The following is a 22,620-nucleotide window of genomic DNA, read 5'->3' as shown; positions in this document are numbered from 1 at the left end:
GCCTGTTGTTGTCATTGTTCTTCTCCTCCATCATCATCATCATCATCATCATCATCATCATCATCATCATCATCATCATCATCATCATCATGCTCTCCTGTTTGTTTCTTCTGACTCCTTGAGTCTTTACTTGGCTTTTTTATTTTTTTTTATTTTTGGCTGTGTTGGGTCTTTGTTGCTGTGCGTGGGCTTTTCTCTAGTTGTGGCGAGCGGGGGCTCCTCTTCGTTGCGGTTTGCGGTTCTCATTGCGGTGGCTTCTCTTGTTGCAGAGAGTGGGCTCTAGGAACACAGGCTTCAGTAGTTGTGGCTCACAGGCTCTAGAGCGCAGGCTCAGTAGTTGTGGCGCATGGGCTTAGTTGCTCCGTGGCATGTGGGATCTTCCTGGACCAGGGCTCGAACCCGTGTCCCCTGCATTAGCAGGCAGATTCTTAAACACTGCGCCACCAGGGAAGCCCTACTCTGCTTTTTTTTTTTTTTTTTTTTTTTGGTACGCGGGCCTCTCACTGTTGTGGCCTCTCCTGTTGCGGAGCACAGGCTCCAGACCCACAGGCTCAGCAGCCATGGCTCACGGGCCCAGCCGCTCCGTGGCATGTGGGATCTTCCCAGACCGGGGCACGAACCCACGTCCCCTGCATTGGCAGGCGGACTCTCAACCACTGCGCCACCAGGGAAGCCCAACTCGGCTTTTTAACATGCTACCATGCCTCGTTCCAGAAAACCAAGTGCCAGATGCCTCAGGGTTTATTGTATTACATATTCACAATTTCTTTCTATGTAGATAGTTATGTTTTGGGATCTCAGAGGCTTCATACAATAGCCCGGTAAATGAATTATACAATGAAATATTTTGTGAACTGTCAAAACTTCTCATCCTGAATCACTACCACTACTATTATCTCATCATCATTATCATCATTGTCATCTGACTTTCTAATTTCGTATCCAGGACTAGCATTTTCTCCTGCTTTTTGCATGTGCTTAACTCCCTTTTTGGTACCCCTCTCCCTCCATTTTTTGCTTGGTCAGTTCATTCTCAGTATGAGTATCACTCAGCCTTGACTCATCCACCCTCCAGCAGACCTGTGAACACTTCAGTTGTAGCACTTAGCACACTGCCCTGTTGTTTTTTCCTACCATTCCCATTCACAATCCTCTAACATGCTGCTCTAGCTATGCTGTTGTTCCTGGAAAGTGCCAGGCATTTCCTACCTATTCCCTCACATACCCATGCTCTTCCTTTGTGTCTGCCTATGTAGAACCTTGTCAATGAGCTCTGTCCTGACAACCCCACTGCAGATTGCTCCCTCACCCACCCCTCCCCCTACATTCCTCTTTTCTTTGCTTTATTTTTCTACAAAGCTCTTATCACTGTCTGGCATACTGTATACTTGACTTACTGATTAAAATGGATTGATTATCTGAGTCTCTTTATGAGAATATAAGCCCCATGAGGGGCAGGAATTTTGTTTCCTGCCATATCTCTAGTTGCCTAGAACAGGGCTTGGCATGTAATGCAGTTATATATAATTACTGCATGAATGAATGATCAGTTACTTCCTTCTCTCTCTGGTATACAGTAAGCTCCTGAAATCAGGAAACATGTTTTAGTTCTTATATTTCTGGCATATAATAAACACTCAGCAAGAGATTGGGAAATTGTCACTCTAGTGGCTACGTGCCTTCATATGAGATTAATATTAAACCTTTCTGGGAAAGGGAATTGGGTTGTGTTCAGAGGGGTACTGTATGCTAGGGGAGGAAAAATATCTTTCCTTCTACCCTTCTAGGTTCTTGGCTGGGGCCCCAGATTAACAAAAGGCAGATAAACAAGAGAAAAGCTTACAAATTTATTTAGTGTTTGTTAACATGACATGGAAGACTTCATAAGGAAATGAAGGCCCAAAGAAGTGTTAAACATGAACATTTTTATGCTGGGTTTGGTGAAGAGTGAAAAGTTGTGGGAATATGTGATTGAACAAAGGGGGATGTGAGTTAAGAGTATAGGCACCTCGAAGGTATTGCAGGTTCAGTTCCAGACTACCGCAGTAAAGTGAATATCACAATAAAGTGAGTCACACAAATTTTTTGGTCTCCCAGTGCATATAAAAGTTAAGTTTACACTATACTGTAGTCTATTAAGTGTGCAATAGCATTATGTCCAAAAAAAACCCTTAATTTAAAAATACTTTATTGCTAAAAAGTGTTATCATCTGAACCTTCAGCAAATTGTAGTAGTAACATCAAAGATCACTGATCACATATCACCATAACAAATGTAATAATAATGAAAATGTTTGAAATATTGCAAGAATTACCAAAATGTGGGCTTCCCTGGTGGCGCAGTGATTAAGAATGCACCTGCCAGTGCAGGGGACACAGGTTCGAGCCCTGGTCCGGGAAGATCCCACGTGCTGCAGAGCAACGACTACTGAGCCTACGCTCTAGAGCCTGCGAGCCACAACTACTGAAGCCTGTGCACCTAGAGCCTGTGCTCTGCAACAAGAGAAGCCACTGCAATGAGAAACCCGCAAACCACAATGAAGAGTAGCCCCCACTCGCCGCAACTAGAGAAAGCCCACGCACAGCAATGAAGACCCAATGCAGCCAAAAGTAAATAAAAATAAATTTTAAAAAAAAAGAACTACCAAAATGTGACACAAGAGACACGAAGTGAGCAAATACTGTTGGAAAAATGGCGCTGGTAGACTTGCTCGATGCAGGGTTGCCACACACTTTCAATTTGTAAAAAATGCCATACCTGAGAAGTGCAATAAAGTGAAGTATAATAAAACGAGGTCTGCCTATAGTAAACTGGGGAAACTTAATGAAGGCCTATCTGTTCATATTCTTCGTGTTCCTTCATCTTGAGAAATAAGGATGCTCCATTCCTCCAGGTGTAGGGAGGTTACATCTCATGAGGGTCTTACGACTTGCTTCAAGAGGAGCTCAGAGAGTCCTTCCTACTTGTACCATTTCTTAAATCACTCAGCTTAAAGTATTCAGTATGCCAAGATAATACCATATTTGGGCGAGCATGTTCTGAACCCTGTCAGTGTTGTGGTGTTGTGGTGAAATTATAGTGAAACAAAAAACAATGAAGGGACTTCCCTGGTGGTGCAGTGGTTAAGGCTCTGATCTCCCAATGCAGGGGGCCCGGGTGTGATCCCTGGTCAGGGAACTAGATCCCACATGCATGCCGCAACTAGGAGTTTGGATGCCACAACTAAGGAGGCTGTGTGCCACAACTAAGGAGCGGGCAAACTGCAACTAAGGAGCCCATCTGCCGCAACTAAGACCCAGCGCAGGGCTTCCCTGGTGGTGCAGAGGTTAAGAATCTGCCTACCAATGCAGGAGACACGGGTTCGAGCTCTGGTCCAGGAAGATCCCACGTGCCGTGGAGCAGCTAAGCCCGTGCGCCACAGCTACTGAACCCCGTGCGCCTAGAGACCGTGCTCCGCAACAAGAGGAGCCACCGCAATGAGAAGCCTGCACACCACGGCGAGGAATGGCCCCCGCTCGCCGCAATAGAGAATAAGCCCAAGCGCAGCAGCGGAGACCCAGTGCAGCCAAAAAAAAAAAAAAAAAGACCCAGCGCAACCAAATAAATAAATAATTTCAAGAAAAGCAACAAATATCATTGGGGGCTTTTTTCTTTTGTAGCAGTGGCTGTCAGGAACAATGCTTTGCATTTTGGGATGCTAATATTACCTTTCCTTCTACACACACACTCTCTCACACACACATATACACACACACACTATTAAGCTATTTTTATTAGGGCTTAAAGAGAATTAATACATCTGGGGCTGATTTCTTTCTTTACATATTAAGAAAGGGAAAAAAACCCACCTCATCGAATTAGATTCTGCCTCATATCCTCAAAAGGGCATCATCTGCTTCTTGCTGCTCTTCCTAGACACGGAATGTTAAATTATAAGACTCTTTGGTGCTTAACTGTGTACTTCCTCCTTAGGAATCGGAGAAGATCATTGCAGAGTTGAACGAAACCTGGGAAGAAAAGCTGCGTAAAACAGAGGCCATCAGAATGGAGAGGTCAGGAAGTTAAACTCTGGAATGTTTCTAAATTTTCTGAGGAATTTAGATTACTTTTATAGTAAGAAAAGATAAAATAGAAGTTAAAAACAAAGAACCTTTCCTCCCCAAATACAAAACAAACAAACCCGTATGGGACTTATGGCCCAATTTACACTCTGAAGTGAAATTCACGTGTTCCCTAGGGAGTCGTGTTCTTAGTTACTGTACTACATGTTGCTAGGGATCCATATAAAAATTGAAGATATTGAAGAGTTTTTAATTTGCAAAAAGACTGCCTTTGATAAAGGCGCAAATAAAAAAAAAGCTGTTCTGATTACTGACTTTCAGAGTTATGTTTTCTAGAACCTCTTTGGTAAGAGGTTAAGTAGTTTCAGTTGCAAACTTTCAAAATCTGTATTTTATCTTAACCTCCCAATTCTCTACCCTAAAGATAAACATAATCCAAAATAATACTTTTGCTATTGGAATAAATATACCTTTAAAAAATGTTAGTTCCTATCTTCTTCCTTCATGGAAGATGAGGCAGAAGTGAGTGCTAACGTGTTTGTAAAGTGAATGTATGAAACAATTTTCTTCTCTATTGTAGAGATTTTAAGCTAGAATTGTTGAATCAATATGATGGTGGTCATGGGAACATGATATTTGAGAAAATCACATTTATAGATAATACTCCCTATATCAAAGTTACTTTCTGATTGCTTTCTTGGATTTTAAGGAATGGTTCTTTGAAGTGGATGTATTGCCTTAAGGGAATATTCCTTTCTTCCTTTTTTTATATTAATAGACATATTTATGAATTATTGTCTACCTCCAAAGTCAGATGTGACAAAGTTCTTATTTGGGTGAATATAGCTTTACCTAAGACAAGAACATACTTTATTTTGAATATACAATTTCTCTTAGAAATAATTTCTCATTAATGATGGGATAAGCAGATTCTTTCACATTTGTATTACTGACTTTAAACATGGACAGTTGCTTTTGCTCTGCGTTATTTTCCAATTCAAGTTAGACTGACTGACTTGACATTTTGGTATTGTTATTCTGATACGCTTGTTGCTTTTTCTAGAGAGGCCTTGTTGGCTGAGATGGGAGTTGCCATTCGGGAAGATGGAGGAACCCTGGGGGTTTTCTCACCTAAAAAGGTAGGGAACAATGTTGTGAAACTTAAACAAACAGAAACACTTTTTGTTTGTCTTGGTCACGAGGCACTTCATGTCTTTCAGGGCTGGCTCCTCTTCTTCCTTTTCTTTTAAATCTTGAGACTTGGCTTAATTTCTGATATTTTTGATTTCATCTTACAATACAAGGCCAACCTGTTTCTAAAATGCTTTCAGAAATATTTACTGTTTATAAAATAAAATCCAAAGCAGTATAAATCTGTAACTTTTGGTCATGATTCAGTATGTTTCCTCATCTTCATCGTTGCTTTATCTAAAATTCCTAGCCTAACCTTGCATACCTTGCTTCAGTTTGGCTACTCTTTCTATGTAGTTTTCCCCACAGATGCCAGCAACCCTGAATTATAATTCTTTGGAAGCAGTTTCAGCTGTTCAGGTTTGTGTAGAAAACTACTGCTTCAGTGTGCTTTTACAGTTTGTGTGATAGACAACCACTGGACTGAGTAAAGCAGCTCCTGTCCTCATCCGTCTAGCCTCCTCTGCTCCCTTCTCAGTTTTTTTTTTTTTTAATGACTCCAGTAGTTACTGTCCTACTTACCTAGTCATAGTTGTTAAGTAGTAGATACATTTTTAGCTAATTAGAATAGCAAGGTCTTTTCTTTCTTTTTCTCCACCCCACCCCCTGCTTAGTTGCTTCTTAGTTATTATTAGATATTGGAAAACTATTATGAAATGATTATTTTGTGTGCTTATTTATAGGACAGTAATAGAACATATATTGATGTACAAAGCATATATTTCATACTAGTAATAAATGGTCCTTCATTTCATATGATTTCAGATTAACTATTGGATACTTAAATGTCTTCATGCAAGGGTCTGATAATGGTCTCTCTAGGTTAGCATGGAATGGGTGTGGAGTTTTCAACTGGTACTTTAATTTTATGTGATATGAAATAGTCCTGTGGTTTTTTTTTAGGATTCTCTGGTTAGGTTTTTCTTTTTTATAAATTCTGATGTGTTATTTTCAACAAAGAAAATTGATTTAGAGACATTTTATATATATATATATATATATATATATATATTTTTTTTTTTTTTTTTTTTTTTTTTGCTGTACGCGGGCCTCTCACTGTTGTGGCCTCTCCCCTTGCGGAGCACAGGCTCCGGACGTGCAGGCTCAGCGGCCACAGCTCACGGGCCCAGCCGCTCCGCGGCATGTGGGATCTTCCCGGACTGGGGCACGAACCCGCGTCCCCTGCATCGGCAGGCGGACTCTCAACCACTGCGCCGCCAGGGAAGCCCTAGATATATATTTTAGACCTGGAACAATAATAACAGTATTTCATATGTTTATATTGCCATAGGTCAATGATTTTTCAGTAAGACATTATTTTATTCAGATATATTATGTATGATTGTAGATATTTTAGCAGTTATAGGCTTGATAGAATTTAGATTGTGCCTTTGCATATATCTAAAGGTATTTTATAACATCTTTCAATGTTACGAACTGTGAGGAAAATTTTTATAACAACTTGTAAAATTATGGCATTTAACACAAATTATAAATAACTTGAATAAGTATTGTGTGTTATAAGTATTATGAACAGCACAGAATTCCAAACTGAGATCCCAGTTTCCAAAGCTTTCTTACTTGATTTAACTTTCTAGACTTCTTCAGGAAAGGAAGGGATACACCACTGATCACATCCAAATTCAGTTTTACAACCTGTTTCTGATGTGTTAACTTGATTGTGGTAATCATAGCACAATGTGTATATGTATCAAATTGACACATTTTACAATGACATTGTACTACCTAAATAAATACAGACTTTGTCATTCATATCTCAATAAACTAGGAGAAAGTTACTTCTAAGGGAAAAGGAAAAAAAAAACCAACCTGTTCTTGAGGTTCCGTTTTCTTTAGGCCAGTCTCATGATGGGTTTTAAAGAATGCTGCCCACAGAGGGCTTTGACTTTCTCAAACCAACAAAGCTGTTAACTGTAGAGACAGATGTTAGTTGGAAGGATGTAGAGGTTTTCCTAATTTCTTTTAAATCATCTTTTGCAGTCCCTTTCCTTTACCTGCTCATCTGACTCTTCTTTCATTTTTCTATATTTGCCGGCACTGTCTTGAGTAGATTTTGACCCCAAGACCATGTGACTTATTTTTGGATTCCAGTGGGGTATTTTCACCAAAGAAGGTTGGTTTTTAAAAGATTTTAGAAATAGTAGAGTTAGATGAAAAGGATTTTTAGAAGATGTATTACTGAATGTCAGTAATTTTAATTTCTTCTTTAAGGTAAAAACTAACAAACTAAAGACAATAACTGGGACCATGGAAGAACTGATAAAAATTATAAAGGGAAATGATAGGGGATGTGGGAACATTTTTATAAAGTAAATGAAAAATTAAATATTTCTTGAGGTTGTAGGGGGCAAAAAATGATTTTTCCTCTACCTTTCTGAATTCTTGGCTGAGACCCCTGTAATAAAAGACAGATTAACAAGAGAAAAACAAAGAAGTTAATTAACATGTATACATGGGAGATACCCAGGGAAAAATGAGTAACTCCCTGAGATGGTTTAGAATTCTGGCTTACATACCATCCTAATAGGGAAAGGGGATGGGAAGGTAGGCCTCTCAGGGGAGCATAATTGGCTTTTAGGAAAGATGAAGGGACCCTTCAAGAGTAGATGGGAGGAATGATAGTTTGTGACAAAGTTTGTCTGGGTGTGGTATCAATTTCTAGTTTTCTCTCCTGGTTGATGAGACTCCCGGGAGGGGATTTCTGACAGCTGAGTTCCTTTTGGACCATCCGTGCTTAAGCATGAAAGGGGATTCAGAGAAAGCCGCTCTCTGCCTGTACTGTTTTTCAAGTGCCTAATAGCTCAAAATAATCAGTATGTCAAAGTGGCATGTTTAGGGGTGGCAAATTCTGCTGTCTTTCAAGATTTTTGACCAAGTGTTTACAAAAATTATGATTAATCCATTCAGAGAATCAGCCTGCTCTAATTTTTCTTTTGTGTTCTCTACGCTTTGACCTTATCAAGAATTGGATCTTGTTCATTATCCCAGAACTCAGGTTTTTAAATAGAATGCATTAGTGTAGTTTGGGGAGGCCTGCAGAGAGTGTTTTCTGTTTACTATGGAATTGCAACTAGGAATGAAAGCAGTCCCTCTTCTAGGCACTCTGGTAATCCAAGAAGCCATCAGCCTCCTGTATGTCCCTGTCATTCTTACCCTCTCAGTGGTACTTGCTCCAAATTGATCATCTGTAACCTTTTTCAGACGCCACATCTTGTTAACCTCAATGAGGACCCACTGATGTCCGAATGCCTTCTTTATTACATCAAAGATGGAATTACAAGGTACATTTGTTTCTTCTTTTGGTCACTTAATGTTTTCTTTTCTCTTAGGATGATTGAATAGCTAAAGGGAAGTTGTTTTGTGAAAAATTTCTTTTACTAATTTGCTGTTTTTCTTGTCTGAAATAGTTTAAACTATCCTCTCTACTCTTCTCAAATTAAGTGTTTTAACCAGCTGAACCAATTAATGTGTAGTTTTTTCCTAGCAGACCGTAAGTAAAATTTTACTCCTAACATTTTATATGAATTCATTAAGGAGAGTAGTTCACTCGTATGTTTTTATGATGCTCTGTGAGTTATTTGGTGTATCATTTGCCCCTTCGTTGCTTTTTCTGGTGTAGGGAGGTTGACCATATATGAAAATAGAGTTTGCAGTTCAAAGCCTCTGATTTAAAAAAAAGGCAATACCTTTTTTGTATGTACCAAAGAATATTCGTTGGGAGAAAGAGGCTCATTGTTTGTAGTGCTTTTTGTGTCTGAATTTCCCTGGGAAACACTTTCCCTTGTGTTCAGGGTTGGCCAAGCAGATGCTGAGCGGCGCCAGGACATCGTGCTGAGTGGGGCTCACATTAAAGAAGAGCATTGTATCTTCCGGAGCGAGAGGAACAACAGTGGGGATGGTGAGAGTTCTTGGCTTAACTTTTTCAGCAAACTTTTCATTCTATATGATGAGAAATCCTCAAGGCTTGGTATTCCCTGTCTCTTTCTTTCAGTGATACTTTCTTGTACAATCTAATATTTGAAAATGGAGAAACTTGGGCTGCTTATAAATGCAGGCATGGACATAGCTACTTTACATGAAAAAAGCCTGGACGAAAGGAGCCGTTTTGTTACTGCCAAGAATTGAGCGGGACATAGGCAATTAGGCTTGGTCTTGAATCTTAATTATTTGATAGACTAGTAAGAAGGGAACAAATATCCTGGGTAGTGGGAGATTTGAAGAACCTCTGGTCTTAAGCCAGTAGAATTTATTTTTACCTAAAAGGGAAGAAAAAGTCCACCTTGATTTTTGTCCAGGTTATTAACAAAACAACAACAATCTTATAGTACTTTTGTGTTGTATAATTTATTCCTCCCTTAGTCAAAATATTAGCTTTTGATCTTAGGTTTCTGATTATTACCTATATCTCATACTTAAGATTTCTGATGGTTTTCGTTTTTATATACTGAACTGTCAGATATCACTGAAGCTAACATTTCCTATCTTCTTCTGAAGTTTGTCAAATTCATTTAAATGTTTCTGAGCCACAGCCCTGGTTCTGGTACCCTAAAATGAACTATTATATAGCTACTAAGCCACTTGGTTGGTTGCAGGAATCTATTCTAGTCACCATGAATCCTCACCTGCTTTCCATTATTTTCTTCCAGTGGTCTGTGATGCTAACATTAGTTTGTTTTCCTCTTAGTTATTGTAACCCTGGAGCCCTGTGAACGTTCAGAAACCTACGTAAATGGCAAAAGGGTGGCCCAGCCTGTTCAGCTGCGCTCAGGTGAGACTGGAAGAGGCTTGAAGTCTTCAGAACACAGGGCTTGTGCAAGCAGCTCTTTAATTCTTTATCTAAAGGTTGAAGTGATAGTCAGCATTAGGATTTATGTTCCTGTAAAACTCCAAAAGCTGTCTTTTTGCATTAGGGAGAGTTAGGTTATTAACCTAGATGCAACACATTTAAAAAATGATTTCTCATCCATGTTTCTGTTCTGTGCTAGGAAACCGTATCATCATGGGTAAAAACCATGTGTTTCGTTTTAACCACCCGGAGCAAGCACGGGCTGAGCGGGAGAAGACTCCTTCTGCTGAGACCCCCTCTGAGCCTGTGGACTGGACGTTTGCCCAGAGAGAGCTTCTGGAAAAACAAGGAATTGATATGAAACAGGAGATGGAAAAAAGGTAATGTACAAATGTGATGTGGTCCACGTGACTCTCATTTCTTTTAAACACATAGCAGAATTCATGAAACAGCTCAGTGATTTTGCAATTTATTCTTTCCTCTCTTGCTTCTCTTTTCCGTCTAGGCTACAGGAAATGGAGATCCTATACAAAAAGGAGAAGGAAGAAGCAGATCTTCTCTTGGAGCAGCAGAGACTGGTAGGAGTGCATCCTGAATCCTCTGTTAGGAAAAGGGCAGCTTGCTTTCATATCACACCTTCCCTGTTCCACAGATGAGCACTCGCCCAGTTGCTTCTCCACCTGTCATTGATACCATACACTATTCTCTCATTTCCTTCATGGAGAAGGAACTTACATCCCCTGGTAGCCTTAGCCTGAAAAACTGTCCTTAAAGGTACTACTTCTGTGCCTCTTATGTCTTAAAGTCAAGTCTTCTATCAAAACCAAGTGCTTTTTGAGGAAATAGTGGGAGCTTTTCTAGTATCCTTTTCCTTTTGATAGTGGTTTTTGAGTATGCACCAGTGGTGGTTCTTTTAATAATAATTACTCTGAATATTGAATTTGGTGGGTGTTTGCCTTGGTTTTGTTTCTGATCACCTGATAGTACTAATTCTCTGCTCTTGGGCTGACTTGGGGATTGTTCTTGTGCTGGGTGGACTTTTTTTTTTTTGTAAGTTAAACTGTGTCTAAAAGTGTTGCTGCACAGTTGCATGTGTTAATCCTTTTCTGTTCCCTGCATGGAGTCTGAATCCTAAGTAAGGGTCTCCGTGGCATATGGGGCGACAGTGGAAGTAGGGGCTGCACACCCAACTCCGAGAGGAGAGGGAAGCCTTGTTTCTCTGGGTTGAGAAAGGGTTTGTTTGAGCAGCTGAAAAAGTCAGTTTATGGTTGCAGCCTATAATGCTAATGGCTATAGCATTTTATGATGTTAGTTGATTTTCTTCGTTTTGTAGAAACTGAATCTCATGAATGAATAAGTTTATCCAATTAGTTAGACTTTATTTTTTAAAGTCATCCAGTTTTGGTTTACAAAGCCCTGGTTATAAGAAGCTTCTTGGCATTCATTTGATGTATAAGAAAAAGGCATAACAGCCTTTGGACACTGTGATACAGTTTAGGAATTCCTCATTTTTTAAGATTCATGGACTTCTTTTTAGATAAGGGGATATTAGGGAGAAAGCTGGGGTACTGGTTTCTTCCCTTAGCATAAAATATACCATGTAGAATACCGAGTGTAAACAACAGCATGTAAACCACAGCCTGATAGCCGTGCTCTGCTTTGGAGAAGAGAGGCTATTGCTGAGTGGGCCAAAAAAGCCAAGGACTTGTGCAAAAGCAGTCTTTTCCAGGGCTGCTTGGTTCTCAGGCTTGGCAGTGGGTTAAATAAATCAGTTAGTTTGTTATCTTGGAAATTATAGTAAAGCCCAAAAAAGAATGGATTGTAAGAATAAATCAAGTGTTTGGGGCAAGATCATAGCAGTGTTATAGGCAGAGTCTCTTTAGGAGGCCTAGTTGGCATTTAGTTTGTAATGGAAACAGAAGGGTTTGGCTACAATGTGATTAGGGGCTTGAAAGCTTTGTGACACATGAAGGAGCCTTTTATCTTAATAATGTAGTATAATCTAATAACATGCCTCTGATGGTCTGTGGGTGATCAAATGAGAACAGGTATAATTAAGCTATATTTATTGTTAATAATAGTGCCTTGTATTTGTGTAGTGCTTTATAATTTACAGAGAGTTTTAACATCCATCATTGTTTTGATCCCCAAAACAACCCTCTTTGGAAGCTGTATATGTAAATAAAGTGGCAAATATTGCCTCTAGTTTATAGTTGAGGAAGCCATGTCTAAAAAATGCTGCCCACTCTTAAATACCTGTTAAGTCATGGTTCTGAGGCTTAAACTTAAACTTGAGTCTTCTGACTTGCTTCAGTGTTCTGTCCAGTAGAGCAGTGCTTCTCAACAACTTGGGAGTCTTATTAAAATGCTGATGCTGACTCAGCAGGTCTGGGGTGGGACCTGAGATTCTGCATTTCTAAACAGCTCCCAGGTGATGCCAGTGTGGCTAGGACCAACCTTTGAGTAACTAGGTGTAAGAGAATAGTGATGGCTGGTGATCATTCTATTCTGTGAAATAAAGACAGTGACCATTGAAGAAAGGGAAAGTAAATGTCTCTAGGACATATTTAGTTTCCAGAGGACATACTTAGTTTGCAAGTAATCAGGTTTACAAACAATAAATGCTGGAGAGGGTGTGGAGAAAAGGGAACCCTCTTGCACTGTTGGTGGGAATGTAAATTGATACAGCCACTATGGAGAACAGTATAGAGGTTCCTTAAAAAACTAAAAATAGAAGTGCCGTACGACCCAGCAATCTCACTACTGGGCATATATCCTGAGAAAACCATAATTCAAAAAGAGTCAGGTACCACAATGTTCATTGAAGCTCTGTTTACAATAGCCAGGACATGGAAGCAGTCCAAGTGTCCATCAACAGATGAAAGGATAAAGAAGGTGTGGCACATATATACAATGGAATATTACTCAGCCATAAAAAGAAACGAAATTGAGTTATTTGTAGTGAGGTGGATGGACCTAGAGTCTGTCATACAGAGTGAAGTAAGTCAGAAAGAAAAAAATAAATACCGTATGCTAACACATATATATGGAATCTAAAAAAAAAAAAAAAGGTTCTGAAGAACCTAGGGGCAGGACAGGGATAAAGACGCAGACATAGAGAATGGACTTGAGGACACGAGGAGGAGGAAGGGTAAGCTGGGACGAAGTGAGAGAGTGACATGTACTTATATATACTACCAAATGTAAAATAGATAGCTAGTGAGAGGCAGCCTCATAGCACAGGAATATCAGCTCGGTGCTTTGTGACCACCTAGAGGGGTGGAAAAGGGAGGGTGGGAGGGAGACACAAGAGGGAGGAGATATGGCGATATATGTATATGTATAGCTGATTCACTTTGTTATAAAGCAGAAACTAACACACCATTGTAAAGCAGTTATACTCCAATAAAGATGATAAAAATAAATAAATAAGCAGCTCCTTTAAAGCAAAGAGGTTGCTTTCCTCCCATAAGTCCAGCTTTCTACTCCAGTTAAAATTCTTGTCCTCAAGAGTTGATTTCTAACCCTTCAGCCTGAAGCATACCTAACAGTTAACAATACTGAATAAAAATGTAATTTTATGACCCTATATTGGTCAACCAACAAATATATTTTGAATGTACCCTATGGATATACATTGAGAAGATACAAAGGAATTATTATTCAGTAAATATTTAGTATTTATTATATACAATTATTTTTGCATAACAACAGCATTAAAAAATGGAATTCAGGCTCATGAGTTTTCTATTACAATGATTCCCCAAATGCATCCCATTGTTACATTGCTGAATATTCTCTTATAGTTAGTGCTTGATTATACGCCTGGTCCTTTCTGTGCTTGCTTTTTCACACGTGTTTTGGGTATTTTCTCTCTTTTATTTGCATAATCTTCATGCAGAGTCTCTTTAGGAGGCCCACTTTGCATTTGGTATTTAATGAAAGCAGAAGGATCATTTAGTGACATGTGAATTGGACAGATCTGAGTAGTTTTTCCAGCCCTGTAATAAATGAATCTAAATTTCTTAAAATCTCTCTTTTTTTTTTTTTGACATGAGATAGGATTTGCATCTTGGCACATAAGCTTTGCAAGAGTTTTCAGTATCATGGTCAGTATGTGATGGGGGTGATATGTTTGAGCTTTAAGGAGAACATATTCTACAGAGTCAATATGACAGTATTTTAAAAAGAAAGAAAATTATGGCCACTTGATGAGTTCTTTTAGATTTATGTAAACTCATTTAGTTATGTTTTATTTTAGAGTTTAAAGGCATAACTTTTCTCTCTTAAGTATGACATTAAAGCAATGATTAGAATATTTCCTGAACTAGGTAGTGTTCATTTCATCATTAAGCAGTTTTTAAAGGAAAAGAAAAGAAGCCAGGAAAAAACCTGATAGTTAATTATGTAGGAAGAATCAGAGAGAATTTGTGTTCTATAAAACTCAGTTTATTAAAAACAAACAAACAAAAAAACTCAGTTTATACATATTTGCAAGAAAACTTTTAGGAGTCAGACATACTTTTTTTTCTCTAATATTTATTAATGTCATCTTTTATCACTTTTTTATCACTTAAGATTTTAAAAAGAAAAAGAAAAAATAGTATAGAGTCTGTAAATTTAGCTTTATCTGCTTTTTGCTGCTAAATTTTCAAATAGGTAGGGGTTATAAATGGTTTAGTAACCATTTATAGACAAATAGAAATAATATAAATCAGTAGTAACATCTCCAGATTCAGGGGCCAAATTATTATTATTGTTAGAGGTTATTTTTTTGTTCCCTAGAAAGTAACTGTACCTAGAAACATAGAAATCTTTGGTCTAGAAAACAAGATACTATTTATCAGTTTCAACTCTTTTTTTTTTTAAACCCTTTCCTAGAGATAATTTTGGTAATCATAGCCAAAGTAAAAGAGACTATTAAATAAGAATATTTTCATTTCCTAGACTATCTTGAACTACTCCTCCAGTGAGTAGTTTCTTTTCCTAGGAACTTTTTTTTTTTTTTTTTTGCAGTACGCGGGCCTCTCATTGTTGTGGCCTCTCCCATTGCAGAGCACAGGCTCCGGACGCGCAGGCTCAGCGGCCATGGCTCACGGGCCCAGCCGCTCCCTGCGTCCCCTGCATCGGCAGGCGGACTCTCAACCACTGCACCACCAGGGAAGCCCGTTCCCAGGAACTTTTATCTCCTGAATAGAAATTCTTCCTTAATCCTATCTGTCATAGGGAGTTCTAAGTCCAACACTGCTTTCAGTTAGACCCATGTTATCAAGATTTGCTTGTGTTAGTTAAGAATAATTGGCTATTGTCCAAATAGCCATTGAAACTGCTTAGCTGTGAATTCAGGCTGCTGTTTTAGACCTAAGTAAAGTTGTTTGAAAAAGAGGTAATGGGGCAAAGACAGCTGGAAAGACAGAGAGAGATAATATTTTAAATTGGGTCCATAAGCAGAGTACATAAGCAGAATATAACCTTTGTGTTTTATGTGTTGATAGGAAGAGTTGTCAACTTAAAGTAATATTCCTCGAAAAACTAGAAATACCATGGGTTTTCATAGATGGAACACGTCTCTAAGTTGTATTTATTAAAGTATTACTTGGGGAATTTTGAATAATGTTTAATGAAAGTATATTTACCTAGCTTAATTTATGTTCTGGAGATTTGTTTCCTAAAATTTTGGAGGTGAGGTATTTATTGTTTTAAGTGTGTGGAAAACAAAGTAGCAGACCCACTATGAAGATCCTTTTTTATGCATCCTTATTCTCTGGATAACAAACTTTAATTGTACAAATGAAATCGATCAATTTGACCTGACCCAAGACAGTAGCAAATCTGATACATGCTCATGGAAAGACTAGTTTCAGAACTCTCTTATCGTCTAGGAAAAAAAACAATTTGGTTGATAAGAACCTCACATGGTCTGCTAATAGGGATTCTTAGCATTTTTAACATAATCCCTGTTTGACTGCTTTTTCTACTTTCTCATCTTCTAACTTTTTTCTAGGGCTGCTCTTTTTAGTAAAGCTAAACAAAACGTGGCATCCTACAGCATTACTAACCTTTGTTAATCCACCTGCTCGTCACATCTTGTATGGCATCTGTGCTCACTCATGGGGGAAAGAGTTTCTGGAAGAAGCAACAGCAATAACCAAGGCAAATGTGGGGAAGTGGCTGCATGGGTGTTAGCATGTATGGGGCAAAGGTTTTACTTCGTTTTCTTGAGATAGTGGAGATGTTATTTCACACCGTTTTGTTAATAACTTCATGTGACCTTACAGTGAGAGGCTGTTTCTCACTGTTTCAGTCCTCCTAAGAAATTTGATTGCAGATTTCATCACTTAAGGCAGAAAGTGGAAATTTGGATTAATGTTACTAGAAAAAAAAAAAAGCAAATCTTTATATTAATAATAATCTACATAAGCATATGTCTTAATAGACTTGCACATCATTTAGGGTTTTTTTTGTTTGTTTGTTTTTTTTAGTTTTTTGGATTTTGTTTTTAAATTTATTAGGGCTTTTTTGCTTGCTTTTTCTTCGATTTGATTTTCCTTTTTTACATTTTAATTTTGGTTATTTTGGGGCCATTTTTTGATTTTGTTTTTCCAAAGGACGCGGATTCTGATAGCGGGGACGATTCTGACAAGAGGTCCTGTGAAGAGAGCTGGAAACTGATTACTTCTCTGAGAGAAAAGCTACCTCCCAGCAAGTTGCAAACCATTGTTAAAAAATGTGGCCTCCCTAGCAGTGGGAAGAAACGAGAACCAATTAAAATGTATCAAATCCCCCAAAGAAGACGCCTGAGTAAAGATTCCAAGTGGGTCACCATCTCAGATCTTAAGATACAGGCTGTAAAAGAGATATGCTATGAGGTTGCTCTCAACGATTTTAGGCACAGTAGGCAGGAGATTGAAGCCTTGGCCATTGTTAAGATGAAAGAGCTTTGTGCCATGTATGGGAAGAAAGACCCCAACGAGCGGGACTCCTGGAGGGCAGTGGCCAGGGATGTCTGGGACACGGTTGGTGTAGGGGATGAGAAGATTGAAGACATGATGGCCAGTAGTAAAGGAGGAACTGATGTGGATGACCTCAAGGTTCATATAGACAAGCTGGAAGACATTTTGCAAGAAGTCAAAAAGCAAAATAACATGAAAGATGAGGAGATAAAAGTATTAAGAAATAAAATGCTCAAAATGGAGAAAGTCTTGCCACTGATTGGGTCTCAGGAACAGAAAACCCAAGGAAACCACAAAGCAAAGGAACCTGTTGGAGCTGGTGCCAGTAGCAAGTCTGAGATTGATGTATGTAAAGGAGACAGTGGAGAACTTGGGAAAGAAGAGCGTGTTTCCCAGCTGATGAATGGAGACCCAGCTTTTAGACGTGGACGTCTGCGTTGGATGAGGCAGGAGCAAATTCGGTTCAAGAACCTGCAACAGCAGGAGATAACAAAGCAGCTTCGCCGGCAGAATGTACCTCATAGGTTCATCCCTCCTGAGAACCGGAAGCCCCGGTTCCCCTTTAAGAGCAACCCTAAACACAGAAACTCTTGGAGTCCCGGGACACATATCATCATAACAGAAGATGAGGTTATAGAGCTTAGAATTCCGAAAGATGAAGATGGAAGGAAAGGAAATAAACAGGAGAACCAAGAGAAGGGGAGTAGAGCAGCTTCTAAGGATCCCCAGTTACCATGGGGCTCTCAGGGCACTCGAAGTCAAGATCACATTCAAGTTAGCAAGCAGCATATTAATAATCAACAACAGCCACCTCAGTTACGCTGGAGAAGCAACTCGCTCAATAATGGCCAACCGAAAAGCGTGCACTGCCAGGCATCTGCTTCTTCAGAATCACTAAACTCCCACAGTGGTCACCCCACCGCTGATCTGCAGACTTTCCAGGCAAAGCGCCATATGCATCAACATCGTCAGTCTTACTGTAACTATAACACTGGAGGTCAGTTAGAGGGCAGTGCAGCCAATTCCTGTCAAAAGCAGACTGACAAACCCAACCACTGTAGCCAGTTTGTGACACCTCCGAGAATGAGGCGACAGTTCTCAGCACCCAATCTCAAAGCTGGTCGAGAAACCACAGTATAAATTACTGGACAAACTTGAACCCTTGGTGGAGGAAACAGACGATGGTAGCTTATGATTTGGGTTGGTTCTAGCCTTGGCCTTGAGTTCCTAGTATTTGCGTTATGATTATAATGTTGTGCTTCTAAAATATTAACTGATTTTAATATTGTTAAAACATAAAACACTGGTAAATGTTTCGACACCTCCCTTTTGTTTGTATACCATAAGTGGGCAGTTTCTGGAATTTTGGACAAAACATTGAGACCTCCCTTATTTTTCTGAGACTTTCCTCCTTTCTTGGTGCCTAGATAATATACTTACTTACACAGACTGGTCTTGTTTCAGTGTAAGTTTGCTATGTTTTTACAATGCCTATAAATTTATCTGATATCCAGAAAGACTTGCCTCTTGGCTTATGCAAACATTCAAAAGAGGAATTTGATATGTAGCATTAAATGTCTATTATTTCCCCATAAATGTTAGACATTAGTTTAAAAATAATAACATGCAACTGTGTGAACACAGCTTTGGATTTCTTATCCATGTCTGTTTCTTTCTTTAAATATCATGGAAATTTTCAAAAACCAGAGCTAAATGTCTTTGGACATATTTTATAGGACACAGCTTTGCATCTTCCGTGGAACTTCCACATCTTCTTGCTCTTCTATATTTTACATAGAACTGATTCAGTAGGGTTTTTTTTTTCTTTTGACTGCATCAGTGTATGTATGAATTTTGTCATAATACTGAAATCTTTAAATTGGCATCTGTCTGGATTTCTGTTTGTGGTTCGCATTTTGAAGTTTAACATATCATTTCTCACACAAATACATACACAGAGAGACGCTGAACTATTCACCAATATCTTGCCAACAGAAATACCAACAAAATACTCGTATGATTCTTTGAGCAGTATGTATAAGTTTATAGGGAGGTTATTTGGTGGAGAGAGGGGAGAGATGGAACATGGGGAGAAGGCTACAGCATTTGGCTGTGTGTACTTATTTTCAGTAGATGATGAAATAATGAAATAAGTTAACTTTGGTTTGGTTTAGAATAAAGGAGATGATGTATAATAAACTATTCTTTGGTCAGCAGCAGTGATCCTCACAGATACTCAAGCAAGGAAAGAGAAGTCCTGATGAACAGTTATTGTATCAATACCTCATTTTACTATGTTGTGGTCTCAGTTTGCCTCACTGGAGAATCCACTAAAAAAGATGGATTTTGATGGGAAGAAAAGAATAGTTTTCTGCATCCTTCATCTCTTGAACTTGTCAGAAACTTTTTAAAGAGGCGGTGTGAAGAGCCAGAGATGTCTATGAGATTGTCTGACATCATGTTGTTGAAGATTGCTAAGTCACCTATCAAACGCTTGTCTTCCAGATGGTGTGAAAAATTACATCCAGGATAGCAGTTAATGTTCAAGGAAGCCTTAAAGATTGTGATTACATGGGTTTTTTTCCTTTGCGTGTAGGCACTATTCTTTATTAGAACATTATTTTTAATCATAGTATTTTTTTTCTTTGCTTCTAAGAAAATGCTTTTATAATGCACAGAAAGTTGCTTCCAATTAACTTTGGGGGTTATTTTTGCTTTCATAGCTAGAGCAGTCCTAGTCTTCAGCTGAAGTTTTATGGCAGATTAGACAGGGGTGATGTCTGTCATGGGTTGACTGAATGATGTTTGTAATGAGTTGACTTAATTGAGATGACAGTGTCCTGTACCATGTGGTTTGAATATACTTGGTAGGGTACTTCAGATCAGTCACTTCAGTGCATCTTGTGTAAACCCCATTTGTCCTTCTTTGTTCTTCTTAGACATAGTTATGTTATCTATTTCTTTCTTGCAAAAAAGTTCATTTTCTAAAACTAATAATAATAACAACGCAGCTTTCAACTCTGTAGCAAAAGTGGGCTCTCAATTTTCCAACTTGAGATAACATAGGGTAGGGCTATATATTTTCATTTTTATGGTGGCCTTTTAATGTCATTATGGGCAGGTACCTCCCTTTCACACTAAACAATGGGAGTGAGTTTCTCCTGGTGATCAGGAGACACTGTAGAATGAAAAGAAATACAGTATTTCATTTACAAATGTGGGTTGTGTAGGCACTATACCCACACTGATATTCCAAAGAGTTAGATTTGTATTTGTGCTTCATGTGCTGATCCAGGCGCCCTCAGATTATTGAAATGTTTAGATATCTAATGTAGCCCTTAATTTCAGATGACCAGAAAGAAATGAACCAAGATTTGATTGCCCTTCATACATTTCAGAGCAGATACTTGTCTTAGAAAATAACTGTGTGAATGGAATTTCTTCATTGACTTTCACTGAAGAAGTAACTAGTACCATGCTTTTGTGATTGGTATAGCCTACATTGCTTCGTTTGTTTTTTTAATTTGACAGTATCTGTCCCTAAGCTTAAATACTACAAGACCAAAGGGAAATGGTCACCATTAAGCCATTATTGTATTATTGAAATATCCCTAGCTATTATCATAGTGAAATTTTTTTTTTAAAGTTTGTGCTATTGAAATTATATAATGACCTGACAATAATGGAAATAGAGTCCCAATCAATTGGTACAGTTTCACAAACCAAACCACACACTATGGTATTCCTTGGAGAGTTAAAGACTTCTGTTTATCTAATAAGTCTAAACCAAAGGGCTTTTCCTTTAGTTTTGCTTCTAATTCTTTCTGGTGCTTCTCTTTTCACCGGAAAATGCAATGAATGGGAATTGTTTATTCCATTGAAGTGACTTGAAGTGACCTCTTGTGCTTTAGGTGTAGGTTGATGCTGAAGAAAAACAAAACAAAACAGGACAGAACACAGTTTGTCACACCGATGTCTGCATTAAAGGCTGTCAGACTACAGGAAGTTACATAGGTTTTCTCCCGTCAGCTGCTATACCCCTGTGCCTTATTGGTCCTTTGTAGACTTGCCTTAATGATTTGTACAAAGGACTGGGAGCAGGGGAAGCTGTTGAGTCCTGGCGTACCTTAATGAAGACGCCTTCTTAGGGGCAGTGCAAAGCAAGCATTTGTTCTGCACTGTTAGAGCCAAATTCTGTATTATGAACAGTTTTCATAATTGTCTACTTTATGTCATCTTTCTGAGATTTAAAAATCTGCTCTAGATACTTAGTTTGAACCAATGTAGGTTGTGAAGTGTATTGGTTTCCTCCCATCATTACTGTAAAAAGAAGTTGTGAATCTTCTTGTTAATGAACTATGGATTTCTCCCTCAGTTTCTTTTTAGAAAATGCTTGAAGATTGTCTTTGAGTGTAAGATCTACCTTTTCAGAAAGGGAGAGTTAGTTTGTAATGTTAAAAAATAAAGTCCTCATTCAATAAAAACTGAAATTATCTCTTAAGAGTGTGATTTCTCTCTGATGTGGGAGGAGGGAAAGTGAAACAGAGTGATGCTAATGAAACCTGGTCTTGACTTTTATTTATTGCTCTTTCACCTGAAGATGGTTACAAACCATACCTTTTAAAAATATTTCTACATGAACTTGATTTGTTTAGAGCTTTTGCTTTTTGTTACCCTTTTTGATTTATCAAAATTCTATCTTAAATGAGGTCTTTAATCCCTATTTTATGCTACGTTTTACTTAAATAAAACCTTTTATATTATAAGATGATGAGGATATCAGATATCCCTTTATGATTTCTTTGAGTTTATCTTGTATTTTCTGTTTTTTTCAACTATATAATTTTGATTTGCAGTTTTCTTTAAATGAAATGGTATACTTCATATGGGTAGAAATGAAATTTCTAGAAAGCTTTGAGTAACTCTGTTTAGCTTTTCTTTTTTCCCTTAGCCACTGCTTTTCTCCACCCAGAGCACTGGTGATATGTTAGAGGTGAACAGGACAAAGCAGAAGATTTTTCTGGAGCGGACCATCGGTCTTATTGAACATTTGGACATGACATTATTTTTTATGTTGAAAAGCAACATAATCATACATAATGGAGTAGAATACAAAATCCACATGGGTTTTTTTTTTTTTTCCCTAACATGAGTTTTAAATATGAAATTTGGAACTTAAGGGAAATGTTAATGCTTGGACTGGCTTGCTTCAGCATTCTTACCCTTTCCCTTCAGGTACTTTGTATTTCTCTGCTGTTGGAGAACCTGGTGGAAAAGCTGCCAAGACCTGACCATTTCTAGGACAGTACAGACAATTCCAATGCAGTATGATATGTGTAGTGATAGTTGTGCGCACAGGATGAGTGTGGGCAGAGTGGGAAAAGGTTTTTGAAAGAGGAAGCCCTGAGCCAAGAGCAGAGTCCCAAAGTACAACTGCAAATGTATCCAAGTGAAGAATGGCAGGGAGAAGGAGGAAACGTGTCAGGTCCAGGGAACTGCGAGTAACTTGGGGGACCTGGCGGGGGGTGGGGCAGGGGCCAGATCATGGCATGCTAAGGACTTCGGATTTTATCTTGAGCATGACGGAAGCTACCATGTATTATACAG

The 22,620-nt window shown here is 38.6% G+C and overlaps 1 protein-coding gene across 15 annotated transcripts in view; it reads left to right on the top strand.

Annotated features, from left to right (window-relative positions):
* Positions 1-22,620, top strand: part of KIF1B (kinesin family member 1B) — a 148,685-nt gene that overhangs the window by 70,198 nt on the left and 55,867 nt on the right. For 13 of the 15 annotated variants that reach the window (XM_060141477.1, XM_060141483.1, XM_060141480.1 and 10 more), the window contains 7 exons: positions 3,974-4,053; positions 5,126-5,201; positions 8,476-8,555; positions 9,066-9,172; positions 9,959-10,042; positions 10,260-10,440; positions 10,566-10,638. In XM_060141477.1, coding sequence (XP_059997460.1) covers positions 3,974-4,053; positions 5,126-5,201; positions 8,476-8,555; positions 9,066-9,172; positions 9,959-10,042; positions 10,260-10,440; positions 10,566-10,638 — 681 coding nt within the window. Of the gene's footprint in view, positions 1-3,973; positions 4,054-5,125; positions 5,202-8,475; positions 8,556-9,065; positions 9,173-9,958; positions 10,043-10,259; positions 10,441-10,565; positions 10,639-16,668; positions 21,515-22,620 lie in introns of those variants that run through there. The other 2 variants (XM_060141488.1, XM_060141487.1) reach the window with 1 other exon arrangement.

Source organism: Lagenorhynchus albirostris, chromosome 2 (genome assembly GCF_949774975.1).
Source record: "Lagenorhynchus albirostris chromosome 2, mLagAlb1.1, whole genome shotgun sequence".
NCBI lineage: Eukaryota > Metazoa > Chordata > Mammalia > Artiodactyla > Delphinidae > Lagenorhynchus > Lagenorhynchus albirostris.
Note: the sequence above shows the minus strand (reverse complement) of the source record. Positions and strands in the feature narration are given on the sequence as shown.